This window comes from Primulina huaijiensis, chromosome 16 (assembly GCF_012295235.1).
Source record: "Primulina huaijiensis isolate GDHJ02 chromosome 16, ASM1229523v2, whole genome shotgun sequence".
Classification (NCBI taxonomy): Eukaryota; Viridiplantae; Streptophyta; class Magnoliopsida; order Lamiales; family Gesneriaceae; genus Primulina; species Primulina huaijiensis.
Genome location: NC_133321.1, coordinates 17,252,440 through 17,278,903, shown reverse-complemented (window position 1 = coordinate 17,278,903; position 26,464 = coordinate 17,252,440). Strand labels below are relative to the sequence as shown.

Here is a 26,464-nt window from a genome sequence, read left to right as displayed (position 1 = left end):
TAACGGTTAATTTATTTATTTTTATTTTTTGTGTGTGTGGAAATTATGCAAATTAAGATGTAATTTCCAGAGAGTAATTGTATCAAGGAACCTAATAATTCTATATGTGGCTAATAATTGAATTTTACATGGCTTGAAATGTGAATTGTTATAGTACTAATGTTACATCTATCTTTTCTTAGATGGTAATTCACCCTCAGTTACGTCTAGGATGTATTGTACAAGAAGTGACAAGAATCACAAATTTTTTTAATTAGTTAATTTAGCACATAGGAGTGAACTCACATTTTGGAGAAAAAAAATATTTTATAAAATTAGAAATCAAGTAGTTTTTGAAGTATATATCTTGTGTGAAATTGGGTCGAAGTATTGCAACAACATGGTGCAAAAGGGTGAAACTATGCACATTTGCCATTTTTGTTTGATCTTCGTATTGAAGTATTTTTTTTTCTTCTGATAACGGTGCAACTCGATTTTTCTTGATTAGGTCGTGACACGGATAAAAATTAAAAAGCTATATTAAAGATTTATTTTCTTGAATTCTTTCAAAATTTTTTTTTTAAAACTTGTAAATTGTGATTATCGAAGTTTTGGGTGCTTAAGTGCGGCACGGAAATGTGATGGTGGGCTGGATTGATCTAGTGTAGGTAGTGGAGAGTAAAGGGACCCACATGAAGAGGGGGAACACAAATCCGAGATTTGATGTTATCCACCAACCCTGAATTCCTTCCCGTTAAATGTTAATCATTTCTTCGTCCACTAATCCCATTTCAATTATCCCATTAACTTTGGGACACGAATGCGAGCGTGCACTTTGCTACTGCACTCGCTTTCGATTAACAGGAGGGATTAGCTATAGTTTCTTCATCCATTATGTTCACCAAAATGAGCAAAAAAGACTAGTAAATTTGAAGTTACGGATTCGACTTGCCTTGGGGAAATGAGAACTACAAAAATCTGTCGAATTCCTCTGGGCCAAACGAAACCTGAGAATCGGATCACAATCTGTAGGATATAGTGAAAATGACGAAAATAAATTTTTTTTAAAGGAAAAATAAATAATTAAAATAAGTATACGCGGAAATAATTAATGTTCAAATCCATGTAGTAATATTTAATAGCTGCAGAAAGTCTCCTTTTTCCCATTTCCATGCTTGCTACTTGCTAGTCTGCGCTACAGTTTTTTTTTCCCTGCTCTGCAGCGCTATAGCAAAAAAAGAACTTCGCTTCGCTTCTTTTTTGAGGGACTAACTCGCCGCCGCCGCAGAAAGTTTTTGAAGCGCATTTAGTTTTGTCCTCGAGAATTTAACAAAATAGCTAGGCGGATTGTAATAGATCGTGGGATAGCATTAAATGGAAGTGTTTGTTATTGTTTGCTAACTTTCTATGTTTAGCTCTTTCTGATGATAAGTCTTGGAGTGAAGAAATCGTGAATTGTCTGTTTTCAGTGCATAGAAACCTCGCCTTCTGCTTTTCCTCCCATTCATATTGAACTGAAAAAGAGTTGAGGAGTCACGTACTTGGACTTGGTTCAATCAAGGGAGTGCTTTTCCTTCTTATATATAAGATCTGGGTTCAAGAAAAAGACTCGTCTGATACCAAGGTATTACGGAAGTGTATTTTGGGTTTTTTTTTTCCTTTCGTTGTTGTTCGTTCTGTTTGTTTCGGATTGTTTTTTTTCTTTTTCTACCTTTCCTAGCTTTGGAATATGGGGAGTTTTTCTTGGCTTTCGTTTTCTGGGGAGGAGTGTGGGGGTGTTGGGTGTGCATCTCTTTTGTCTCATTGAGTGTCTTTTTTGTTCGTGTTATTCAGATCTGCCACGGAATTTTCAAGTCCCTATTTACAGAGATAGTAATAAAATGTCGTCCCAGAAGCAAGCAGAGGAAGCCATTGTCTCCACCTTTAGCGATACTGAGCATGAAGACGGCGGCAAGGAGGAGGAGAAAGTGGAAGACCAACCAATTTTCAGCGTCAAAAACTTACTCTGGCACGGTGGCTCTGCCTGGGATGCCTGGTTCAGTTGTGCTTCCAATCAAGTACGTATACCAACAGTACTTTACCATCAACTTTTATGAGATTCCGAAATGGGAATTCTTTTTACTTCAAAAACACGTTGAAAGTTTGATCTTTTTTCTTCCCGTCATCAATTGCCAATTATTTTTACTGCAGGTTGCGCAAGTGCTGCTGACGCTACCATACTCATTTTCTCAACTTGGAATGCTCTCTGGAGTTGTGTTTCAAGTATTCTACGGCATTATGGGCAGCTGGACTGCGTATCTTATCAGTGTTTTATACATTGAGTATCGAAGCAGAAAGGAAAAAGAAGGCGTCAACTTCAAAAACCATGTCATTCAGGTTTCAGAATGACTCGAAATTCATATATTAAAAAAACATAATGACAACCCCTTTCCGATTCTTATTCATCATATCCTAAATTCCAGTGGTACGAAGTGCTGGATGGGTTACTTGGCCCGATCGGGAAAGCTGTAGGTTTAGCCTTCAACTGCACTTTTCTTCTGTTTGGATCCGTCATCCAACTCATAGCATGTGCAAGGTGATCAAAACCTTTTTTTTCTTAACATGTTTTAAAAAAGATGTAATCTTGAAAGTGAAGTACGTCAAAAAGATTGCTTCTTGATACAAAACAAACTTTACATTTAATTTACAGCAACATATACTACATAAATGACCATCTGGATAAGAGGACTTGGACTTATATCTTTGGAGCTTGTTGCGCCGCCACTGTTTTCATTCCCTCCTTTCACAACTACCGAATTTGGTCCTTTATAGGACTTGGAATGACCACTTATACAGCTTGGTACATGACTATTGCGGCCCTTGTTCATGGCCAGGTAAAAAAATTATCGAACTATAGGGCTATTTACAGTATGTTAAAAAAAGTAAATTGTGTAGTTTATTCCTTCTTTTCCATCTTAAATTAAGTATCTTGTGAAAAATTCTGTGCATAATTTGGAAGTGTTGATAGGTTGAAGGTGTTCAGCACTCGGGTCCAAAGAAGCTAGTGCTGTACTTCACCGGAGCTACCAACATACTGTACACGTTTGGTGGTCATGCTGTCACAGTGTGAGAAGCTTTTTATATTTCTATTTATATATTTTTTTCTCAGTTGCTCCTCCATTATTTAAACAGTATGGTCAGGAAATATTATCTTTCTTCTCCATCTCGACTTCTCTTTGCAGCTTTTGCCGGCCCCTCGGGGTTAATAAAAGCAAACAAAATCATGAAATTACTTATGCTTTGTTTACAAGAGGAAAGGGGATCAGAAACATTAACATCATCACTCCTTATATACCTAACCGGTGGAGTTAAACTAAAGTAAAATCAGATACAATTTAGTAAAAGTTTCTGCCACAACACTAATTCTTGGTGTAATTTTTGTACGTTCTCACCCTTTTCCATATCTCAGTTATTGGTTTACCAGTTGTACAATGTGTAAGCAAATGATATGGTTATACAAGTTGATTTAAAGGGCCGCCTCAATCTGACTAAGTTTTGCTCCTACAGGGAAATCATGCATGCAATGTGGAAACCTCGGAAGTTCAAGTATATATACTTAATGGCTACACTTTATGTTTTCACACTTACTTTACCATCGGCTTCCTGTGTCTATTGGGCTTTTGGTGACCAACTCCTCAATCACGCCAACGCATTCGCACTGCTACCCAAGTCGGGTTGGCGAGACACTGCAGTTATCCTTATGCTCATTCATCAGGTATGGTTAAATTTCACGCTGTGTACGTTTGAACTTAATGAATTTCGCGTCTCATCAAAAAATGTTCAAGTGCAGTTCATTACATTTGGATTCGCGTGTACGCCACTTTACTTTGTTTGGGAGAAGGTGATTGGGATGCATGACACTAGGAGCGTATGTTTAAGGGCACTTGTAAGATTGCCGGTAGTGATACCGATATGGTTCTTCGCCATTATCTTCCCATTTTTTGGCCCAATTAACTCTGCAGTTGGTGCACTTTTAGTGAGTTTCACAGTCTACATCATCCCAGCTGTAGCACATATGATCACTTACATGAGAGCCGATGCTCGTAAGGTAACTTTAATTATGTCTCCACTCTTTACACCAGCTGTAAATTTTGCTGTTAATGTTTTGCATTTTTCTGGTTGTTACCAGAAAAAGATCCCAAATCACTGTAGGATTTTTTAAAATTTTTAAAAAAAAGACGTTTATATATTAAAAACACACTGAGTTGGCATTCGTTGTTCTGGACTTGACGAGTTTGCTAATATATAAGGATCTAGGTGGGGCTGTCTTTTTCAGTATAGTTACGGACAATCTTGATGTGTATTATGTCCTTTAGTTACTGTCTTCTAGTTGCCTCCTTTCTACTTAAAAATTGGATTCATTTTCCATGAATGAAATGATTTTTTTAAAAAAAACCATTGGGCATAAAACTCATTAATTAAAATGGGTTTTTATCATTGATGGGCCAAAGTTCGATTTTTAATTTAGTTTTGTCTTCAACTACTGCAGAACGCTGCAGAGAAGCCTCCATTCTTCTTGCCAAGTTGGGCAGCTATGTATGCTTTGAATTCTTTTGTGGTAATTTGGGTACTTTTGGTTGGATTTGGGTTCGGAGGATGGGCAAGCGTTACTAATTTTGTGAGACAAGTCGACACTTTTGGTCTCTTCGCCAAGTGCTATCAGTGCAAGCCACCGACACCGGTGCATCAAGCACCAGTGCCATCGCACTCTTGATCGATAGATCCATTGCTTTATTTCGATATAGCAAAATTTAGTCATGAATGTGTATGTGCCTTGTTGTTGTCTCCTTAAGTTGTAGTATATAAGGGAAGGTATCAAAGCTTCCCCTACATTGTGATGTGTGCTTTTTCTTTTTCCTTTTTGTTTAATATATATATATTTTTAAATATTAGATGAGGCAGTGTGTTGAATTGTGATGATTATATTCCTTTGCTAATTAATTAAGTCGCTACAATATTTATTCTTTTTTTAATAGCTTGCGAATTGGTGCACCATTATTACATGGCATGGTGGTACATTATCATAGTCGATTATTATTATATAGTCACGAGTACAGAGAGGTGTAATTGATCCTTGGCATAATTTAAAATATTTTTAATCTATAAATATATATTTACATTTCATAAATAAAATTTTCAAAACGTGTTGCCCTAGAAGAAAATATTAGTCCTAATTTTTTTAAATTTATTATTTTTTTTAAACTTAAATTTATTTATTTTTAGAAACTAAAGGACGTAGTTTTTTTTTATATATATATATAAAAAGGAATATAATAATTCGTGGGCTTACCAACCTGTCATTTCTATGAAAAAATTTGATCAAGATTCTCTTTGCTGGAGTGGGCCGTGGGCCCAATCCATTCACATGGTTGCACGTTTGCTTCTACCATTAGCAAGTGAGTCACGTGCGTATGAACCACGCACATGCACCAGAAAATTTTCTCAACATAATATGTATTTCTTTTTATGGGAACATTCAAGTTTAGATAATTATTCTAACAAATGGAAAATACACGCCATCTCAATACATACTTTTGCTTCAGTAATTTTAAAATCCTTCGAATGCAATCAAGATTTGCTCCATGTATATAAAATCCAAATATAAAATAATTTATCTAAATCAAGTCATTCCCATCAAAGTAATTAAATAAAGAATAAGTATCTCGTGAGAAGATCTCACGGTATAGATCAGTGAGACAAATCGACCTGATCTGTATTTGTAATGAAAAATAGTATTTTTTTATATTATTCGAGTTAGATTATATATCAATCTCATAAAATAACTCGTGAACTAATCAGATACCTTGCAGGCTGCAGCCCCTTACCATGGGTTGATAAGTAATGCAAAGCCCAGTTGGAGTGCTTATTGATCGAGTGGTTCAGGCTCGATTCCGTATTAAACTGATCTCAACTCTTAAGCCCAAACTTATGTTTACATTTAATTTTGTTCTTACTACTATTGCTTAAAGTTTACATGTTACCTAATGATAAAATATAGATTATAACGATAAAAAAGATTATAGACACAAAAAGATAACTAGATGAAATTATATAATGAAGCATCATCAAAATAGAATATTGTGGAAAGTACAGTGGTGTTGTCCACTAATGAATTTTTCCCTATATCTAATCTAATTAAAAAATATATGGGATTCTTGAATTAAAATGAACTGAAAACAAATGATAATAATAATAAGCTAGCTACCTGCAAATAACACAATGTTGGGATAACAATCTCCATATTATACTTCCTTTTTCAATCTGCAACTTTTTACTCTGGCTGTTCCACAAATGCACTGCATAAGTCGACTGGTGTAGCTGATGGACAGTAGATTCAACCCACTTTTCGCTGTCGGTGTCATTAGGCCGGGCGAAAAATCTGCCGATCCGGATCCAGTCCACCGGGTAGAAAGCAGTTGTTGGCATAACCGTGAAGTTGAAATCTCGAATCTCTCCCAATGTACCATTGACTACCCTGGAGACTAGATAAGGCCCATTGTGGCCCCACTTGTTCCCATTGAAAGTTGTAGCAAATTCCTCTATAAATTTGTAAACAAGCGGATGTTTCTTGTCAAAAGCCAGAAGTGCATTGTTCAATCTTGACCAGTTTCCATTGACATCAACACTTTGTGCTCCGATGGAGTTCCTTAAAACTGACAAATCTTTCAAAACTATGAAATCTGTGTCCAAGTATACTCCTCCGTATCTGTACACAACTGCAAGCCTGATCAAATTTGATAGATTTTGTGAGAGGGGGATCACTCCTGGATCCCTGGTACCATTCTTGATATCTTTCAACCAAGTTTCACCAGAAGTATTCTTCAACAAATCCCACAAGTCAGGAGTGATTGCTTGAATACGATAACCGCGACTAATCAAAGGCTCCAACTTTTCATACCCTTTTATCGAATCCATAGTTCTCGAAACAATAACTAAACAGCTTCTTGGATTTGTTTGGAATAAGCTCTCCATCCCGAAAAACTCCCTTTCGCCAAACGAATCAACGGGAGCAAACCATGTCATGAAAAACTGAACTTCGCATTGGTTTGCACTGAAAAATTCGTCAACTCTAGAATCGAATCTTCTCGACAACTCTGTCGAGTTAAATAAGCCTAAAACATCGGTCTTAAGCTTGTTTCTGGTCCGAGAGACTCTTCTTCCATTATGAACAGGAGCAGGAGGAGCCGAGGATCCCCGATGATCACCTTCTGTTGATTGAACTAAGTTCAGTATTGTATCAGAGGGTGTGTGAATCTTCAACTGATCAAGACGTTTGTTTCTATTTTCGACAATACCGAAACCCACCGATAAATTGAATACGAAGCTGTCAGTGAAAATAATAACTAAGATCGCCAAAGTGAAAGCGGTAATGGCGTAGATGTGCAGTTTCTGAGGGCAAATTCTCAAAGAAGCACGCATATTTCTGAATTCCGTATAAATTTGTGCTAGATTAATGATCTGTCGAAGAACCAGATATACTCAACGACAAAGAATAGCCTCCACAAAACTTGTTAAACTGGTGAATGCACGAGATAGAGAAGGGAGCGGAGTGATTTTATAGCTAGCAAGGAGGCATGCCTGCATGAGTCCTTGTTGGAGTCAAATTATTTCTTTCAGAGAAGTAGAATTTGGATAGGATACGATTTATATCTTGTTTTCGAATAGGCGGCAGCGAAAATCCGGGATTTCTTTAAATTTATCTCCGTCGAATGCCTATCAGATTATGTTGCTTTCGTGAAATAATATGTATAATTAATTGTGTCCGAGGATCAAATGTGTATTTGTTAGGATCAAAGCTTATTTAGGATGAGAAAAAATTCGGTTAAACAGAAGTAATCGATAGAAGGTAATTCGGTTTTAAAAAAATTGATTAATTCGATTAATTCGGTTTTTGTAAAAAACATTCTATTAACCGAATTATTAAATAAATAATTTTGGTTTTTTTTTTATTAAACTTTACATATAATTTATTATATTTTGTAAAGTTTTTATGTTGTATATAATTATTTTTGTTTTAGTTTTTTTTATGATTAATATGTTTTATTATGATTAAAATAGAAATTTAAATTATTAATTTTATTATAATTTATTTAATAAAATCGATTAATTTGTTTACCGATCGAAATAATCGATTTTAATTTGTTTCGGTTAATTGGGTTTAAGTGAGAAATCGGTTCGATTAGCCTCCAACAATTTGGTCAAATCGGTTTTCGATTTATCCGGTTGGTTTTTTTTACCGAATTAACCGAATGCTCATCCATGGGGTAGTTCAAAAGTTATAGTTGTTAGTCAATGTGCAACTTTATTTTATTATATACGTGGAAACATAGAATGCACCTATTTGGATGTTAATGTGTTGGACTGTTGGGCTCATGAGTTCGGAGATATGGGTTTCTATATGTTCGTGCGATCTAATATAAATTAGTCTTAATCTTTATCTACCGTCGGCTTTGGCTCTGTTTCTAGCAGAGACATTTTTAAATCTGACGTCACTTTTTTATGATCCACATAGCCAACCAGATCAAGCGATGCAACGTCAGTAGCCTAACGTATGAGAACTTTTCAGTAAATCACTCATCTCATCACTACTCTTACTCTTGCACTTTTAACCCAACATTCTCCCAAGAATTATAAAAATATACTTCTTTTGATATTTGAACTCATGACATATATCTCATACGAATGGTTAGAATCAAACTTTTATCACCGTGTCAAAAGTTATAACTGTTAGTCAATTAACAATTTTATTTTTTTATACTCGTATAACCATAAAGTACACCTACTTGGGTGCTAATGAGTCGGGCTGTTATGTCCATGAGTTTGGAGAGGTACGTACTTATCTGATGGTGTTATCTCATATTCCTTGAAATTCAGTTTTGTCATTTCTCTACCATTGGTAAAATCTCCAACAGAGAAGGTATTATCTATTAAAATTCGACGTCACTCTTTTACGGCTCATCTAACCAAACATATCAAGCAGAGCAACGTTAGCAACTTAACGCACGAAAAATTCTCAGTATATCATACATATGAGTACTTCTCATATTCATGCACATTTAACCCAATATATAATTGTCAATAATTAATCAAAGTTTTGTTAGAACTAATTAGCTCTTATTAGCGAAACAAGGCCAAGTTAACACTCCCATAACGAGGTTAAGCCCTTGTTTAGTCATAAGCAGAAACATAACTATTTTTACAAAACACCTAACTTATAATTCATTGTCTTTTTTTAATTATTACTTGACAAACTTTACGTGGTTTTTCTTATATATGTATAGGATTTCGATTGACTACGAAACGTTATTAATGGAGTAGTTTTGCAAACTATTATTAACTACTAAAATCGTCATTATTATATGTTCCAAAAAAAAAAATCGTCATTATTATAAAACTATTATATTTTTGTTACGTGTATAAAATATTAAAGTCCATATTTTTGCTCTTTTAATCATTAATAATATGTCTTTACTTTTTATCCCAAGTCTGTAAAGATTTACAAAAATTAATTTTGTTTAATGAAGTTAATCGTCAACTAATTAAATAAATTATTTATATCGTTTGATTTGATTATTTCAGTATTTGATTATTATTGTTTTAAATATATGTTATTTTATTTTTGTCATCAAAGTTTTGCACACTGAACGAAGAAAATTAAATTGACTTTTGAAAAAAAAAGAAGAAAAAAAAAGAGTGCAACATATCCAGGAAACACTTAATTATAAAAATAAAATACTAAGATTCTAATTAACTGATATAATAAGACTATACTTTTGCACACTGCGAAAAAAAATATATTTTATCGATGTTTTTATTGATTTTTTTATTATATAATAATTGAATAGTTTTAAAACATAATTTTTATATACATATATGAATTGATTAGTTTTATCACAAAATATACATTTTCAAAAAATTCAAATTTGTATGCACGTGCATCATATGTTTTATTTGCTGATCTACGCATCAATCTCATAGAGTAATTATTTACCATGTCAATGAATTGACAACTACTCGTTAATTTATTGAAAGTTACTATATAAAAAAAAACATTTTTTTAAAAAAAATTGTAACTCATTTATAACTAGCGATTCTCACTCTCAATTTTTTTAATAAACTCCTAGAATATGTCTAATCGTCCATCTTTATTGTTAATGTTTATAAAAGTATAGAAAATAACTGAACTTATTAATCAGATTAAAAAAAGTCTAGCATATGGATTGCAAAGATTAGGTTATAAACTAAATAAGAGCATCTTTTTTAAAAAAAGTAAGCTCTTTGATATGCTACTAATCAGCTTACAAAAATCACCTCCTTTCTTAGTCAATCTAGATTTAATTTTTACTCCCTCGAAGAATGTTTAATAAAACTATAGAGATGGAAAAACTGGCTATCTAACTCAGTATATAGGAAGAGGGGAGGGGGAAGGGGAAGGGGAAGGGGAAGGGGATGTACAAATTCAAGAAATCAGCTACGAATCATCAGCATCACTACCGGCCATATGGACGTTTTCAGATAACACATACTCGCTTCCATCTGGTCCCAACACCTTAAACCTGCTAAACAACCGAACTATCAAACATCCAGAACCCCAGTGTGAAATGTATATGCATAATTATTTACATACATACCTTTCGAGTATAAACTTTCCTTCTTTGTACTTTTGGTTCTTGTCTTGAGCAGCTTCCTATAATTAAAAACAGGAGAGTATCTGAGGATTAATCGCGTGTGGCAAGAAAAATTTAAGGATTTAGAAAGAGATCTTCTCACATATTTCCAGCCCACAATGGAGCCACATCCCACACAAAATATGTCGACAACAGTGTGGATTCCAGTCATCATCAACCTATCTTCTTTCTCCCCAACATTAACATTCACACTATCATCAAGGAGATGAATGGCATCAGCTACAATTTGCAGAATGAGCACAAGAGAAAAGTATAGTCTCGACTATTAGAAAACTGTCCTCCCAAGAATTTAAAATGAAATATACCACGGTTCCATAAGAAAACAAAATGATCACCAAAAAATTTGGAATTTCAAAAGTAAAGAAATAAGATTCAGGGGGATATGATGTTTCTTGATCTTTTACGCTAGAGTTTACCAAGGCAATATTACAAGTTAACTCTGTAATGAGTAATGACAGGCTTTAAAACTTATGAAACTCAATAGAAAATAAGAAACGAAGAGCCCTTACACATTATCAAAGAGGTAAGCCTTCCCATGCTTGCAGTGGAAAGACTAAAGGCACAGAAAGAAACGAAGGGTCAGGATTCACACATATGAGATCCATAATTGATGTTAAATAGGAAAAGTTTAATGAAAGCGTATATTGATTGAAGAATAAATCAACTTCAAGTGCAAATTTCGAAGGGACAAAAGGGAAAGCAGTATTTAACTCAAAAGCGCAGCTTCCCAGCAGCATCTATAACTATATGAAGTGAAGAAAACTAAATGATTAGACCTCCAGAAAAAATGAAACGGAACACCAATTAAAAGTATTACGCATCAACAGCCTGGAAAAGATTATTTTTCAATTGTTAATAACAAATAGTTAATTAAGTGATAATCAATGTCAGTTTATTTCGCTAACTAATTGAACAATATTCCAGTGTGTTGGTGCATAATACCCAGTCTATTTAGCAACAAATTTGGTGGCACTGATTGCTCAGAAGGCCTAAGAATTTGCATATATACGAATACAAGTAAATAACAGAGAATAAAAATAAACTATTCCTTAAAAATGAACATTGTAAACCATAAACTTCAAAGAGCAATAAATGGATACATCTTAAAAAACCATACTCGTTTTCTGAAAATGTAAATTTTTCTGTTTTATTGGTTAAGGGTGAAACATATCATGACACAATTCAAGAAATTATATCGGTCACTTGTACAGAGTAATACAATTGAGTAGAGCAAAATATATATGCTCTCTTCAAACCATATCATAAGAATCTAAAAATTGCTCAATTTTCAACTTCTAGCAAATTTGGGGGGCTTATTAATGGAAATTTTATGAGCACACTTTTAACAGAGTGCCCACAACAGCGTGCCCCCAAGGAGCACGTTGTTTTAACAAAATATGCCTCAAAGATTTTATGGTTGCAGAAATAAGCTGTAGCAGATCATCTGGTTAGGATAATCAAACTTTATGCAACACATAATTTGAAAATGATGCATCATGATACCATGCGCAAGCTGCAACTGAATCTGAGAGTGGGGATGAGACTTGGAAAGGAAGAAAGTAACTTCAACAAAGTAGAGAAGAACACCCAAAAGTTGTTAGTCCCTCATACATATTTCCATTCAAGTATATCTATAAACAATGTTCCAATCCCTAAATGCCATATTTCTTTCTAAAATGTGTTTACTTAAGAGTAATGATTTAAAGTCCAGTGGCTCTCGTCCATCACCTTTGCGGTGAAACTATACAAGTATTCCAAGCTTTTATCACTTCAAACTCAATTCGAAAACATACATCCAATAAACCACTATGTGTTGGTCAAAAATGTCTTTCTTAGGCATACATGGGGATTAATGAGTGAGAGATGATGAGTAAAAACTGACGACGGCCGTTATACAAGCAATCTGATTGAATAAACAAAGACGTACACATGTATGCTAACCGCGATCAATTATGGTTGATTTTTTTCGAAGGGAAGCATAATGAACCGATTCAATGAAACATTTCACCCTATTTATATTATTTAGTTTTAACTTACTATATCTCTACTAAAAGAGAATTTGAGTCGATCCTTTTTCCAGCATAGTTGCTAACAAAGTGTCAAAACTCTTCTTGCCTTAAAACAGTACTCCATTTCATATTTATATAATTCAACTAAGATCAGTCCATCAATGGCAGGCAAATCTAAATCCCTTATGCTAAATATCTGTACACTGAACCTCATTACAATGTAAACGACAGACAACTTCAAACACCCACTAATCGAAAACAAAACCAGCGAACACAATCATAAATCCGCCTACATTGCCAGACAAAAATACCATTAAAGAGCGAAACAAATATACCTTCGAGAGTATGTCCTTGGCGAGACCAAGATGGGATTGACAGTACTTGCAACTATACAAATTCCCTTCAAGGAAAATCAGAAATACCTTTCCCATTGTAATGATCCTCTCTTCTCAACAACGATCAATTCGTCCTCTGAAAAAGACAGATGAAAAATGCAGGTAATCCCCAACAATAAACCACTAGAAAAGACGGCAAAATTTTAGAAAAAATAAAATGCACAAAACGCATGAGCATTATTCAACAATCTAGAATTAGCCGGACCAGATGAAGATCGACAGAGCAGCGGTTCAAGGAAAAAAAAAAGGCCCAAACAAAGCGATGTGATCAGAATCATCTCTACGTATTTATAGCAGTGTGCGTGCGTTGCTTGGAGAGTAAATATCATGAATAAAGATCCCCACATCATATTTAAATATTCCAAAAAGTGTTTTTATTTGTACCAATGTACTTTCTAAATATCAGTTCCATAATTATATAATATTTTTATAATTTATTTGATTGATGTTTAAATGATTACCAAAATATAATTTAAAAAATAATATTATAATTTTGATATATGAATTAAAAACATAAATTAAAAAAATGATAATATTTTTTATAATTCATTTTATTTATATTTAACTGATGATCAAATATAATTATAAAAAATAATGAAATTTTGATATATGAATTAAAAAATAAATTGAAAAAATAATAATTTATTAGATTGATATTTAATTGTAGATCAAAATATAATTATAAGAAATAATGAGATATTATACTGTAATTTTGAGGATATGACAAAAACTTATGTGAGATGGTTTCACGGGTCGTATTTTGTGAGACAGATCTCTTATTTGGGTCATCCATGAAAAAATATTACTTTTTATGCTAAGATTATTATTTTTTATTGTGAATATCGATAGAGTTGACTCGTCTCACAGATAAAAATTCGTGAGACTGTCTCACAAGAGACCTACTCAATGACGAAAGAGAATAATGAAATCTCAGCCACATGAGTGCTTCGGACTTTGTTTATTTTATTATCGAGGTTTTAGGGGGGAAAATCGAAAAATTTATCAAATCATATAAAAAAAATCATTTCATATTATATTATAATATTACTTCTTTAGCTATAATATGATATAATAATATATTATATTATAATATTACTTTTTTAGTTATATAATATGATATAATAATATAGTAATTTTTTTATAAATAATAAAAATATTATAATAGGATAAAAAAGATTTCTTTAAGTCAAAGGCAGTCCAGCACAGGCGATCCTAATTCCCAAACAAACCAATCGTCCAATAATTACCCAATAAATCGGATAAGAAGCGGACAAGGCCGACCCTCCAACAGCCCTCAGATGGATTCACCCCCTCAATCCAACGGCCACCATCCCTCCACCTCTATCTCCATCACTGACACTTGAGCTCTATAACCCAACCAAATACTACATCGCCACAAGCTCAAATCTTGTATACCAATTTTCTTTTCTCCTAGCTCCTTCACCATGGCCACCGGTAACGCCGCCGCCGCCGCCTCATCCTTCATAGGCACCCGGTTCCCGGAAGTTCACTCTGGACCAGGTCGCGTCCAGGCACGCTTTGCTTTCGGGAAGAAGAAAGCTCCCAAGAAATCAACATCAAAGACTGTTACCGACCGACCATTGTGGTATCCCGGGGTCAAGGCTCCGGATTATCTCGACGGTACCCTTATCGGTGACTACGGATTTGACCCGTTCGGTTTGGGAAAGCCGGCTGAGTACTTGCAGTTTGATTTGGACTCGCTCGACCAGAACCTGGCCAAGAACAACGCCGGGGATATTATCGGAACCAGAACTGAGGCTGACAACGTGAAGTCCACGCCATTCCAACCTTACAGCGAGGTTTTCGGGCTGCAGAGATTCAGGGAATGCGAGCTCATCCATGGCAGGTGGGCCATGTTGGCGACTCTCGGAGCCCTGACTGTCGAGTGGCTCACTGGCATTACCTGGCAAGACGCAGGAAAGGTAGTATAATGGATCAAAATATACCAAGATTTTTTTACACCGAACATTTCGAACTATATATTTGTTGATTTAATTATTCAAAACGATCTCAACAGATTGAGCTGGTGGAGGGATCGTCATACCTTGGGCAAGCACTTCCATTCTCAATGAGCACGTTGATCTGGATTGAGGTGTTGGTGATCGGGTACATCGAGTTCCAGAGGAACGGCGAGCTTGACCCGGAAAAGAGGCTTTACCCAGGTGGATCGTATTTCGACCCTCTGGGCTTAGCGGCGGACCCGGAAAAGAAGGCGACCCTTCAGCTGGCTGAGATCAAGCATGCCCGCCTGGCCATGGTGGGGTTCTTGGGATTCGCCGTGCAAGCCGCCGCCACCGGCAAGGGCCCTCTCAACAACTGGGCCACCCACTTGAGCGACCCACTCCACACAACTATTTTCGATACCTTTGGATTTTTCTCTTGAACTGGCTTTCCATGTTATCTAAAGAATTTCAATGCTTTTCCTCGTCGATCTCTTGTAAAAATGACGATACCTCGACTTTCACAGTGAAACTAAATCAGACTGCCACTTATCTTTTATCTATGGTGATTCGGGTTCCTACCATACAATTAAAACTTTAGTTAACAATACCAAAGAAACAAGAAAATTTGTTTCTAAATCCAGAATATATTTATTTACTTTATAATTATATCTTATCTAATTAGAAAGTGAAATTCTTGGTGATACCACCGGTTATATACCCCCAATCCGGGTCAGCTCTGGTCCAAGTGTTTGGATAGTCGAGAAAGTTGAGTAAACCGATTGGTGCTATGAAGGAGCCGGGCTTATAGCTGAGCCCGGGTAAAGAAAGCTCGAGTAGTACAGCTAGCAAACAGTGCTCCACATCACGGTTGTCCCACTCGCACAACTCAGAACAGGTGTCATCTCCAAATTCGCACGCACAACTCAGAACTGGTGTCATCTCCAAATTCGCAGGCACGGGGTGACATGACTTGATCATGAGATCTTTCAGCGCACATAAAGGTGATGTGATTAGATCGAAGTAAGTATGAATTGTCATACTCAACAATGTCAGTGAACATAGTATAGAAGATCGTCTCACCATGAATAGCAGCTAGACACTGAAAACAAAACCATCATTGACTTATGTTCTATAAATACCAAGTTTGTTTGATATTAATGCATCCAGATATTCTTGCAATAAATGTGCATACTCTTTATACATCCTCCAACAAAAACAAATCATTGGACTGACTTAAACGTGCTAAGCCTGAAAATCTTTCGACGTCCCGCTAACAATCTTTGTTATTTAAGTATACAGACATACTAGGACGCGAACACCTATCATCCTGAGTCCGACATGCCAAAGCAAGAAGCAGCCTGGCCCGATAATTGTCCACCGCACGCATACCCAATTTGTCCGGTGATCATCACTTGGGCATGGTGATTCAAATTCATGGGAACTGGGCCGTCTTTTAGCTTCCTTGTCGATACATCCGTGAAACAATTCTCACCAAGTTCATATTCGAATCATTCATGGTGATTTTTCAACGTGGATCGGTACTTCTAAAAATATACGTGATATTCTTGTAGCAATTAAATCAACACTAATTGGTTCATAGGATCTAACCAACCAATTCATGTATTCTCACCGTAATTTGGAAAAAAAATTGGAATGTAGTGTTGCAAAACTATTTATAAATAGAACCATCAGAAAATATCCATTTTATGTCGGTTTTTTCAATAATTTCGCACAAAAATTTTTGTGAACCAGTCTCATGGGTCAAATATCCTATTTGTAATACTCATGAAAAATTATTAATTTTTATGTCAAAAAAATTACTTATTATTATAATAAATATTAGAGTTGAAGACCATGTATAAGCTAATCCATGTAATAATTCAAAAAACGAAAAGTCTATTTCAAACTTTTATGGGTTTTATTCTTTAATTAATAAATTTGCATTATGTTAAACCAACTTGGCACCTCTAGCTTAATTATAATTAAAACTCGTAATATGTGTAAGTAGGATTTTCAACTAGCTTTAATAATTCAATAATGAAGGGGGTCCGGCTCAACGACCTGCAGTCTATTCATATTTGCACATTCGGAATCGATACCAACCACTCAAACAAAGTAATAAAACTTGAACCATCTCTATTCGTGACATTGAATTCTTGAAATAAATGTAATTTGCATGATTACGTATATTCTATCACACACGACATTATAAATTGTAATATATTTTTATCTTCATAAACATTATTGAGTATGTCTATTCTGAGACGATATTACGAATCTTTATCTGTAATATGTCAACCCTACCGATATTCACAATAAAAAGTAATAATCTTAGCATAAAAATTAATACTTTTTCATTAATGACGTAAATAAGAGATCCGTCTCACAAAATACGACCCGTATGACCGTCTCACACAAGTTTTTGCCAACATTATTTTGATATTTTTATACCCATTACTTTCATTTTCATTCGACTATTTTTTCATCAATTTTTCGATATTAATGAAAGAATGTTTGTAAAAGATTATATATTTATAAAAATGATTAAATTTATAAATAATGAAGAAGTGATTAATATTTTAATTTAAAAGTGCATAGTTAAATCATATATTTAATTAGTCATGTTTTGAAATAAATAATGATGGTGATAACTGATAAGAGGATAATGGAATAGTCTCTGTCTGGCCGATCACCGAGGGCCCAACAAGTAGTAAAAAATAATTAAATTAAGTTCAAAATTACAAATAACCGGCTAGTCCGGTGACTCGAGTGGATTTGTTCCACGCCGGTCACTTCGATTCTAAAATTTTATTCTTTCTCGTGTAGACTCATTCAGCACCGATCTCTTGTTTTCTTTCTAGGTATGCTTCTCTCTTTTGTAATAGTTATCTGTATTTATATTTTTTTCTTAGCTAAAATTCAAACATAGAACTATTCGTAGTGTTTTCTTGGTTTCAAGGTCCTTAATTCTGTATGAACTATGATTATTCTTGGAATATTAATGAATCTTACTTGTCTTTTTTTTTTCTTTTTCATTCCAATTTGAATGCATGACTTTGATCGTTCGTGTGCTGTATGTTAAATATGATGCGGGGGGGATGATTTGTTTATTGTAGTTTGGAAAATCTGTTTGTGATTTTGTGTTGTGTGTGTTTTCCCCCTTTTCTCTCTTTATTTCTTCCTTTTCTTTTGTTAAAAGTAACTTTTTTGGTTGCATAGGCCAATAGTGATGATCCGAACCTTTTTGTTGCTTATGTAGATTTTGTCAAGCAGTTGAAGTTTCGCTGCGATTGTGTGTGTGCTGCGTTGACTTTGTTGATGCGGGCATAAGCAATGGCTTTATTTTGTATTTTGCTTCCTTGACCAAAAAGTGGCTGGTGACTTGTTTATATTCTTGGTGGTGTTACATGGAATACAATGGTTTCTGCTAGTTAAGCATAAGTTTTCTAGCTTGTAGGTATAAATTTAGTAGCAATTCACGGTATTTTTATTTTTTGCAATTCACGGTGTATTGTGTATATATTTAGGTGCTTACTTTGCTGAAATGAAGACTGGCGGAAGGAGTAAAGGGGCTGCAAAAAAGGACACAAAAGAAGCATTGAAACCGGTTGATGATAGGTTGGCCTTGATTTGAAAATGGAACTTAATATTACTATGTTGTATTAGATGAACTGTATTCATTCATAGCACTTTTGTTTGTTTCAGAAAGATTGGGAAAAGGAAGGTTGCTGCGAAGCCAAGTAAACCAAAGGCTACTAAGGCCAAGAAAGACCCTAACAAGCCCAAGAGACCCCCTAGTGCTTTCTTTGTGTTCCTGTACGAACCGTCATTATTCCTTATTTTTCGTGCCGTGGATGTCACGAGCATCATAGTATTCCATTTTTCAGATTTTGTATCCTACATGAGCTATATGGTTGGTTATTCAATGGTGGTTTTATTGCAGTGAAGAGTTTAGAAAGACTTTCAAAAAGGAAAATCCTAACGTCAAGGCCGTCTCAGCTGTATGTTGTCTGTACTTCCATTTTTACTCGGGATGTCTTTTGCAGATTGTGTTTTTGACGAAGCGTGCCTTTGGATTTTGTTTTGCATATGTCTAGGTTGGGAAAGCTGGAGGAGAGAAGTGGAAATCGATGAGTGCAGCTGTAAGGGCAAGAAACTCTATTTAGTGCATGATCATGATATGCTGGAAGATTTTATAAGCATTTGGTTGTGGGGTGGGGTAATCATGTGTGTCACACACACATAGATATATGATTAATATGTTCATTATGAAATGAACGTTAACCAGAGTATTTCAACTATGAACCTGAAGCGATGATTCTTGGGTATTAAATTTATATGGCAGGTTGAAAAGTTGATTTGTATGAAGCTACAGTTTTACTGTTATCATTTATTACAAATGCATTCTTAGGAAAAAGCTCCTTATGAAGCTAAAGCTGCAAAGAAGAAGGCCGAGTATGAAAAACTAATGAATGCCTACAACAAAAAACAGGTGTGGTTTTTTCAAATTCTCTCCCATAAGATATAACATTTTATATTTGGATGTTTTTACCTGCATGCTTAAATGTTTGTCATTCATAAAATTGGCAGGAGAGTTCTGCTGATCAGGGGGACGAAGGATCTGAGAGGTCTGGATCAGAAGTTCACGACGAGGAGGAGGAGAGCGACCACGTACGTAATTTCGCTAAGTTTTGGACTGATGCTTTTATATATTCCGAAAGCAACATGATTAAACACTCAACATATGGTTGAATATTGTATTGATGAGCTGTTTTCATCGATTCTCGCATCCAGCTAAATGTTATGAATTGTTGCTTTTGTGTAGGACGATGATGATGAGGATGAAGAGTGAGATTCGCAACACAAAAAATCAGACTCAAGGCGGATCCCTGACTGGGATTCTGGATATGTATGATTTGGATTGTGAAAAAGGACAAGTATGAACAATGTAACTTATGTATAGTGTACGTATTTCATCACAGTTATGAGAATGCAATTTGTCAACAGATTTGAATCATAACCACCCTGACGTATATGTCGTGTATACCGTATGTAGAAGTCAACTAAGTACAAAACCTGGAGAACACAGAGCCTCAATGCATTGTATCATAAAATTACTATTGAAACAAAAAAATGTTATGATAAAATATCAAAATTTTCAAGCATGTTTCTAGGCCCTAGCCGTTTCAGCTGATGTTCCACAAAATAAAGCCCCGGGGTGCCGAAATAAGATTTTTGAAGATAGATGCTTACATGCCAATTGTACGTTAGACATGGGGCAAAACATTTACAGCAATGTGTCTACTTCAATCTTGTTTCTTGCTGTTCTCCTCCATAAATTTTTGTAGCTCTTTCTCCCCTGCCGCGATTAGACGTTTGGCGGTGTCGAATGTCGTAAGCTTTATGCTGTCACAGCAATTGAAATGAAATTTAAAACTTCAGCACTTGTAGGAAACCTGTGGTTATATATCAAGAGCTGACAAAAGGCCACGTTCTTGAACAGAGGAAATTATGCCATCAAAGGGAAGCATAATCTACAGAGATAGCTGCTATGAACGAACCCCATAAAAAGGGAACAAAATAATGGAATAACAATAGGGATAGCTGCAATTCAGTTCAGGTCAATTGAATGTAAAAAGATGAACCTGCTGTTTGGTAAAGTCTTTAATGCATTCGGTAAGAAACCCCTGTATAGCCCCGATAAACCATCACGCGCCACAATGCCTGACCCAAATAGAAATTCATGGAGCCGTAAGCATAATCAAGCCATGGGGAAACACTGAAGGGTATCAAACAATCTTAAATATTCAATGCATCTCCAAGAATACCTCGTGATTGAATACGGCTTTTTTTCACTCCATAAAAAATAACCCTGTTGCTACCAGTGCTTTTAACGAATCATAAATCTAATACAGATCCATGAAAGACCAACTGTTTAATTTCCGAAAAATTTCATTCTCATGCCCGTATCAGATAAAAATAGATATATATGAGAATATCTGTTTTTTTGTAATCAGGAAATCTCCATTTTCGCACTCAAAAAATTGTTTTCAGACACTATCAACTAACTTTGAACTTATTAATGCTTACCTGTTGGTCATGGTCATGAACAAACAAAAGACTCACACCTACCAATGTTCGCTTCCATAAGAAACTTTAGCTTTATCGTTATTAGTCAAAGCAAGGGTGACATCTTCAACTTTTATTTGAACTTATGAAAAAATCGACATGTATGAACCCATCAGTGCAGTAGCATATACATTACCTGGGAAGGCATCAAAAATTGTCTTGAAAGGAGAACCCTTCATTTGCATTTGCCGCCTAACTGTGTCCAAAGGATAAAACATGACTGTGGCTATGGTGGCTGAAACCAGTGCTGTTGCCAGGGATATTTCAGTCCTCTTTTGATATTTATCTGGCAGTGCCTTCTTCACCCTAGTGTTCAAGAGAGAATGTAGTTTAAGGTTTAATGTATTATACTTATTCTGCCTAAACAGAAATAAAACTTGAGATATGAACAGTTAGCTCACAAGTCAAAAACACAAAAATTCACGGCATTGTAAGGTGCAATTCCAATAAGAGAAGGCCCTAGACCGTTATAAAAGGATGCAAATCCTTCCTCTCTAATCATGTTTAGTGAAACCTGCAAATCAAAGCGTTGGAATAAAGTCACAATACAATGGGAGCTGTCTAAATGGAAAAACTTATCGAATAACAAGTTTACCTCTGTCATAGTTTTATAGCCGGGTTCAACAGCTAACCTCAACCTAAGGACATCTAACGGGTAAGTAACCTGGACAAAGATGTTGGAGACACGAACACATGTCGAAAGAAAATAGCCAACTGTGAGAAACATGTGTGCCTGTGTGCGTTTGAGAGAAAAAGAGGGAAGGGAGAGCATCTTTGTGAAATTGTGAATTTCCAATTAAAAATTTTATTATCCACACATAAATCAAACTGTCATTGTACTTTTGCTTTTATATCCAAGAGATCTCCATACCCTTAACATTCTCTTGATCACTTAACAAAAAATATTCTGATCAAATCAATCTGATTCATTATATTTGAGTCGATCCATTTTTTATAACTTACGAAAGTTGAAGTCATGCCAGCACAAGCACCTGCAGCTAGTCTTCCAATTACAGAGAGTTCCCCATCCTTTCCACTAAATAGATTCTGAAATACAAAAAAACAACAGTTGATCCACTCAACCTCAAATAAGCTCGACTCAATGTTTCCTTTAGAAGATTGTTGCACCCACTACCTTGTAAGTTTCATAGGCGAAAAGCTGTGCTGCACTATAAGGTATAACTCGTATCACCTAGAGCATTTACAAGTAAAAAAAACTGCTTTTAACTGAAGTTTGAAAACTTAAAAATCCAACTCAAAAAAAGTGGGGGAAAGACAGAAAGAAATTCTGTGCAGACTGCAGGAAGCAGCATGTTTGAAATATTTAGAGATGTAATGGAACACCAAACCTGGGGAAGGTTTCCTTTCCAGTACCCTTTTAAGCCTTCTACCTTCCCAATCAATGTGAAGGCCTAAAATACACATTCAGAAGGTTACCACATAACAGAATGCTCAACAATATGGACAGAAATTATTGGAAGAAACAACACGTGAATGGAGCATCAAATCAAATTTTAATTTCAGAACCTGATTACGAAGTACAGATAGAAAAGGTTGAAGAGGATGAGGCATTGAACCATGAAGTAGAACTGAATAAACTTGAGTCTATGAAAACATGATGGAAATAAAAGAAAATTTTCCATCATTTATTAAGGGTAATCAGGCACCTAAACCATATGTATGAGAAGGATATCATCTGTTCACCACCCCCACACCAGGTGGAGTACAGAAAAGATGTGGAATTAAATGAAGAGATTACCCACATTGAAGCAAAGAAATAATTTTGCATGTTATGGACTGTAGAGTTCAGACAGGAGTATCTAGAAACTGTATCAGTGTGTTTATTAGACTCACAATTAAATTAAGAAGACTGAGTATTTTCATGGAGCTTTACCACTCTAGAACATATGATAATGATGAACAAATAAATGAAAGATACTTTGGTCAACACAAATTGAACAATGGTGCAACCACATATAGTTTCCAATTAATAAAGAAAGAGGACAAAACAGAAATTCTGGAACCATGTTACTGAGATGACTAGAATAACAGGGAAGACAGATGCGGAGTAGAAACCTCGATAAATCCGATTCCCTTCTTTGCAGATTCTTGCCCAACTCTGAGACCGTGTGTCTGCGAAGACACGTGAAATGGTGTTACGGGAGACGTAACAGGGAACAAACATATCAAATGCAAAAATATTAAGCACAACAAGGATATTCAAATTCATTACCTTACTTTTAATCTTCTAAAAGTTTGTGCAACCACATACATTCTCATATATACGTGACAGCCAGCTTTTGTATGCATTTGACATACGTGACGACCGAAATTTCAAAATCCCAATACCAAAACTAAAGAAGTAAACTTATAACAAGAAACTCATCGGTGAAGGCAAAAGTAAAGCATGACGATTTTACAAAAACCACCAAAGTTACGAAACTCTATCCAAGAAATATAGATAAAAGTCACCTGCATGAGCAGCTTAATACGGTCGAGCGGTGCGGTGAACGTCTTAGAGGCGGCACCAGCAATAGCCCCGGCAGAGAAAAGTGCAGCTTCTTTCGGAACCAATGCTACCAAAGCCAACGGGTGGTTCAGAAGCTGAGATATAGAAGGCAAAAATTCCTTTTCGACTCTCTTTTCTGCAACAGAAATACAAGCAAAATTGTTCGTGCTGACGCCAGTAAACCAGCCACCCTTCCACTGGTCCCGCTCCGTATAAGTGTTAGGGTGAAGACCCGGAATGCCTCGCCATACTAATTTGGTTCCGGTGTCATTCATTTCGGGTCGTTTTAGCCCCTCCTCTGGAGATAAGGTGTGCAGTGCGAGCAGTAGAGAAGAATTCACAGGGGAATACAAGGCAGACGGACAAACCTGGTTTTCGGGTATTATTATTATTATTGTTGTTGTTTTTGCTACTTTTCTTTCTTTAAATAACATGGCGTGAAATGTGAATCACGTGCCAAGCAAGCGCGAGACGCCGAGTAATAATAATTATTATGAACAAAATTTTACTTTTAAATATTTCAAATCGAAAGACAAAAAATATTATTACTATTACGTATAAAAAGAATAGATTAGAAAGAAATAATTAAATTGACAACGAAAAAAATGATAGATTATTTTTAACACCTCTAATTTTTTTTTAAAAAAGTAAGAAGATTCAAAAGATAGTGAGAAGCTTCTTATTTTAGAACAGTGTAGGTAAATCTGGCTGAATGTTCATTAATTTTTGCAATTTTAGAAACATGTAGAATAAAATTTTCAATTTCCCACCAACGTATTTAACATTACTGGTAACTATATGAATCTCCATCCATAGTACTGGTCAAAACATGAATCAAACAATAATCAAGATGCCAAAGGTCCAGAAAAAAATGCCTTTAGTAACGTTCAAAAATTCAGGAAAGCATATAAATTGATGAAGATAATACATGGGATGCGCGGATTTGATAATGCACCTGTTTGCACTAAAGATTTAGCAATAACACCTACAAGATACTAAAGTTGAATGACTGGAGGTTTATTTCTTTCGGTGTAAAGCAATACCACGACAGCCCAGATAACCGACTGCAAAACCTGCCTTTTCACAGCCTGTGAAGAACAGAGGTTTGTCCTCTTTCCCTGTTCTGCATCTCCAACTCATTAAAAATGCAGGTCGGGCAAGAATCCACACAAACATGCGGTTAAGTTTATCAACTGTTGCTGTGAAACCCACTATAGAAAGAAAAGGAAAGTTCCCATTCTTACCGGTCAGCGCTCGAAGAAATGGCACTGATGGCTTTTGACTCGTATGATTTAAGGAGAAATGACAAGGACTTTATAAGGTTTTAATATTGGTTAACATCTTAAATCACGAGCAAGGTGTAAGGGAAGAAGCGAGTGTTGAAAATAGGTTAGCTTCTTTAAGGGAGAAGAAGACGAGAAGAGTGATCCTTCATGAACGCAGTAAGAGTTATTTTTCACATTTTATAATAACCAATGATAAAGTCCACGTGCACAATAAAATATCACTTGCTATAATCAGGTCCCATTTTGGATTGGAAATTGAGAACTCGTCAACCCAATAATCTGAAAACACTACATGGATATATAAATAAATTTCCATCAGCATCAAAGTTGTTATGCTGATATAAATTTGAGTATCACACAGCATAATGCAAATGAAGTTACGTCTCACATGAGGAAGGACAGGAGTAACCCCATTTATCTGGCAATTATAAGCTATGTTCTCTTCAATTTCAGCGTCGTCATAATCTGAGGTTGTGATGTCAACTGCAAATGATTTGTGCAAAAAGATGGCCAAAGCCCCAGTTCCACTGCAATAAACTCAAGTTATACACATCAGTAATTGGGAAAAGCATTGCCCCATTCATTTCATATTCTTGAGCACAAACAAGAGAGAAATACGAGATTGCTATACATCCACGAACACCAAAAAAGATTGTAGATATAACAGACATTTAATCCTGGAAAGTTTTCATCTTACATCCATAGTACGAAAATGATAATATTAAAATATTGAGAGATAATTCTAACGCTGAAAAGGTGAAAATTTGAAAATAGAAACAAAGGTCTCACAAAGAGTGCTATACAGAGTGGTATTACACCATCCAATTTCAATCACTTTCCGTCCATCCATCCATGATCTATGATGAACAAACAATTCGATAAAAGCAAATGTGCCAGGCCAGAGTAGATTAGCATTTAGTTGGTGAAAAGAAAATTCCCTGATACGCAATTCCTGCATGCATGCGAAAATATACAAAAAGCTTAAAGCCTACAAACAATTGATAGAACCAAAGTAAGCCCCAAAAAAGTCATTTTTGAACTTTGAAGTTCTCCACTAATCAACATTATGGCTACATGTTCCGCTTACCAAAACATATGCACACTTTGATATCAGTGATAAAGTAGCAAGATGTTTGGCTCTTTCATAACACTCCCAAGTTCTAAGACACAGTTACAATATATACCTCCCAGAATCATCCTTTCGCAGTCAATGATCATTCTCATAGAAAAATTAACGATAAGAAGCAAAGCATAACTCATCATTCTAACCCTACAAATTCAAAAATTCAAAGTCGTTGAAGAAACTCAGCCTTTTGCAAACAAAAGCTTCCAGATTTCCAAAAAAAAAAAAGTGAAAAACAAATATTTCTCAAACTCAAATATGCAGACGAGTATGATAAACAAAGATAATCAAATAACATATATACCATTCCAGGAAATTGGTGCCTTATCTCCTCGAATTTCTG

The 26,464-nt window shown here is 35.3% G+C and overlaps 6 protein-coding genes and 1 long non-coding RNA gene across 11 annotated transcripts; 4 read left to right on the top strand and 3 right to left on the bottom strand.

Annotated features, from left to right (window-relative positions):
• Positions 1 to 978: 978 nt before the first annotated feature.
• LOC140961443 (auxin transporter-like protein 2) lies at positions 979 to 4,983 on the top strand. The gene is made up of 9 exons (XM_073419954.1): positions 979 to 1,603; positions 1,813 to 2,036; positions 2,170 to 2,355; positions 2,442 to 2,554; positions 2,669 to 2,852; positions 2,987 to 3,084; positions 3,526 to 3,733; positions 3,809 to 4,066; positions 4,508 to 4,983. The coding sequence occupies exons 2-9, from the start codon at positions 1,860 to 1,862 to the stop codon at positions 4,730 to 4,732; spliced, it is 1,449 nt and encodes a 482-aa protein (XP_073276055.1). The 5' UTR covers positions 979 to 1,603; positions 1,813 to 1,859; the 3' UTR covers positions 4,733 to 4,983.
• A 1,195-nt stretch (positions 4,984 to 6,178) lies between these two features.
• On the bottom strand, positions 6,179 to 7,515 carry LOC140960927 (uncharacterized). The gene has a single exon (XM_073419248.1). The coding sequence runs from the start codon at positions 7,435 to 7,437 to the stop codon at positions 6,220 to 6,222; it is 1,218 nt and encodes a 405-aa protein (XP_073275349.1). The 5' UTR covers positions 7,438 to 7,515; the 3' UTR covers positions 6,179 to 6,219.
• Positions 7,516 to 10,273: 2,758 nt separating this feature from the next.
• On the bottom strand, positions 10,274 to 13,306 carry LOC140961865 (protein yippee-like At3g08990). The gene is made up of 5 exons (XM_073420619.1): positions 13,051 to 13,306; positions 11,216 to 11,259; positions 10,789 to 10,897; positions 10,650 to 10,705; positions 10,274 to 10,574 (listed from the first exon to the last, which is right to left on the bottom strand). The coding sequence occupies exons 1-5, from the start codon at positions 13,144 to 13,146 to the stop codon at positions 10,490 to 10,492; spliced, it is 390 nt and encodes a 129-aa protein (XP_073276720.1). The 5' UTR covers positions 13,147 to 13,306; the 3' UTR covers positions 10,274 to 10,489.
• Positions 13,307 to 14,509: 1,203 nt separating this feature from the next.
• Positions 14,510 to 15,630, top strand: LOC140961825 (chlorophyll a-b binding protein CP29.1, chloroplastic-like). The gene is made up of 2 exons (XM_073420551.1): positions 14,510 to 15,053; positions 15,149 to 15,630. Exons 1-2 carry the CDS (start codon positions 14,556 to 14,558, stop codon positions 15,512 to 15,514), a joined length of 864 nt encoding a protein of 287 aa, XP_073276652.1. The 5' UTR covers positions 14,510 to 14,555; the 3' UTR covers positions 15,515 to 15,630.
• Positions 15,631 to 17,812: 2,182 nt separating this feature from the next.
• On the top strand, positions 17,813 to 20,080 carry LOC140960695 (HMG1/2-like protein). 3 transcript variants are annotated; one of them, XM_073418942.1, is made up of 9 exons: positions 17,919 to 17,935; positions 18,334 to 18,504; positions 18,602 to 18,692; positions 18,780 to 18,890; positions 19,018 to 19,075; positions 19,172 to 19,216; positions 19,486 to 19,566; positions 19,665 to 19,745; positions 19,900 to 20,080. In XM_073418942.1, the coding sequence occupies exons 2-9, from the start codon at positions 18,492 to 18,494 to the stop codon at positions 19,924 to 19,926; spliced, it is 507 nt and encodes a 168-aa protein (XP_073275043.1). In that variant the 5' UTR covers positions 17,919 to 17,935; positions 18,334 to 18,491; the 3' UTR covers positions 19,927 to 20,080. The 3 variants fall into 3 exon arrangements, with proteins under 3 accessions (XP_073275044.1, XP_073275043.1, XP_073275045.1); XM_073418944.1 differs by having other exon boundaries at positions 17,920 to 17,935; positions 18,334 to 18,527; XM_073418943.1 differs by lacking the exon at positions 18,334 to 18,504 and having other exon boundaries at positions 17,813 to 17,935.
• On the bottom strand, positions 20,071 to 24,755 carry LOC140960694 (probable envelope ADP,ATP carrier protein, chloroplastic). Of its 3 annotated transcripts, XR_012172241.1 has the most exons (12): positions 24,641 to 24,755; positions 23,676 to 24,080; positions 23,280 to 23,336; positions 22,553 to 22,615; positions 22,339 to 22,395; positions 22,167 to 22,250; positions 21,799 to 21,867; positions 21,605 to 21,717; positions 21,340 to 21,509; positions 20,903 to 20,980; positions 20,720 to 20,798; positions 20,420 to 20,480 (listed from the first exon to the last, which is right to left on the bottom strand). XR_012172241.1 is itself a non-coding variant. In XM_073418940.1 (11 exons), exons 2-11 carry the CDS (start codon positions 23,985 to 23,987, stop codon positions 20,381 to 20,383), a joined length of 1,104 nt encoding a protein of 367 aa, XP_073275041.1. In that variant the 5' UTR covers positions 23,988 to 24,080; positions 24,641 to 24,755; the 3' UTR covers positions 20,071 to 20,380. The 3 variants fall into 3 exon arrangements, 2 of the variants coding, with proteins under 2 accessions (XP_073275041.1, XP_073275042.1); XM_073418940.1 differs by lacking the exon at positions 20,903 to 20,980 and having other exon boundaries at positions 20,071 to 20,480; XM_073418941.1 differs by lacking the exons at positions 20,420 to 20,480; positions 20,903 to 20,980 and having other exon boundaries at positions 20,717 to 20,853.
• LOC140960696 (uncharacterized) lies at positions 24,673 to 25,523 on the top strand. Its single transcript, XR_012172242.1, has 2 exons — positions 24,673 to 24,891; positions 24,964 to 25,523. It is a non-coding gene; the product is annotated as an uncharacterized lncRNA (long non-coding RNA).
• Positions 25,524 to 26,464: the final 941 nt, after the last annotated feature.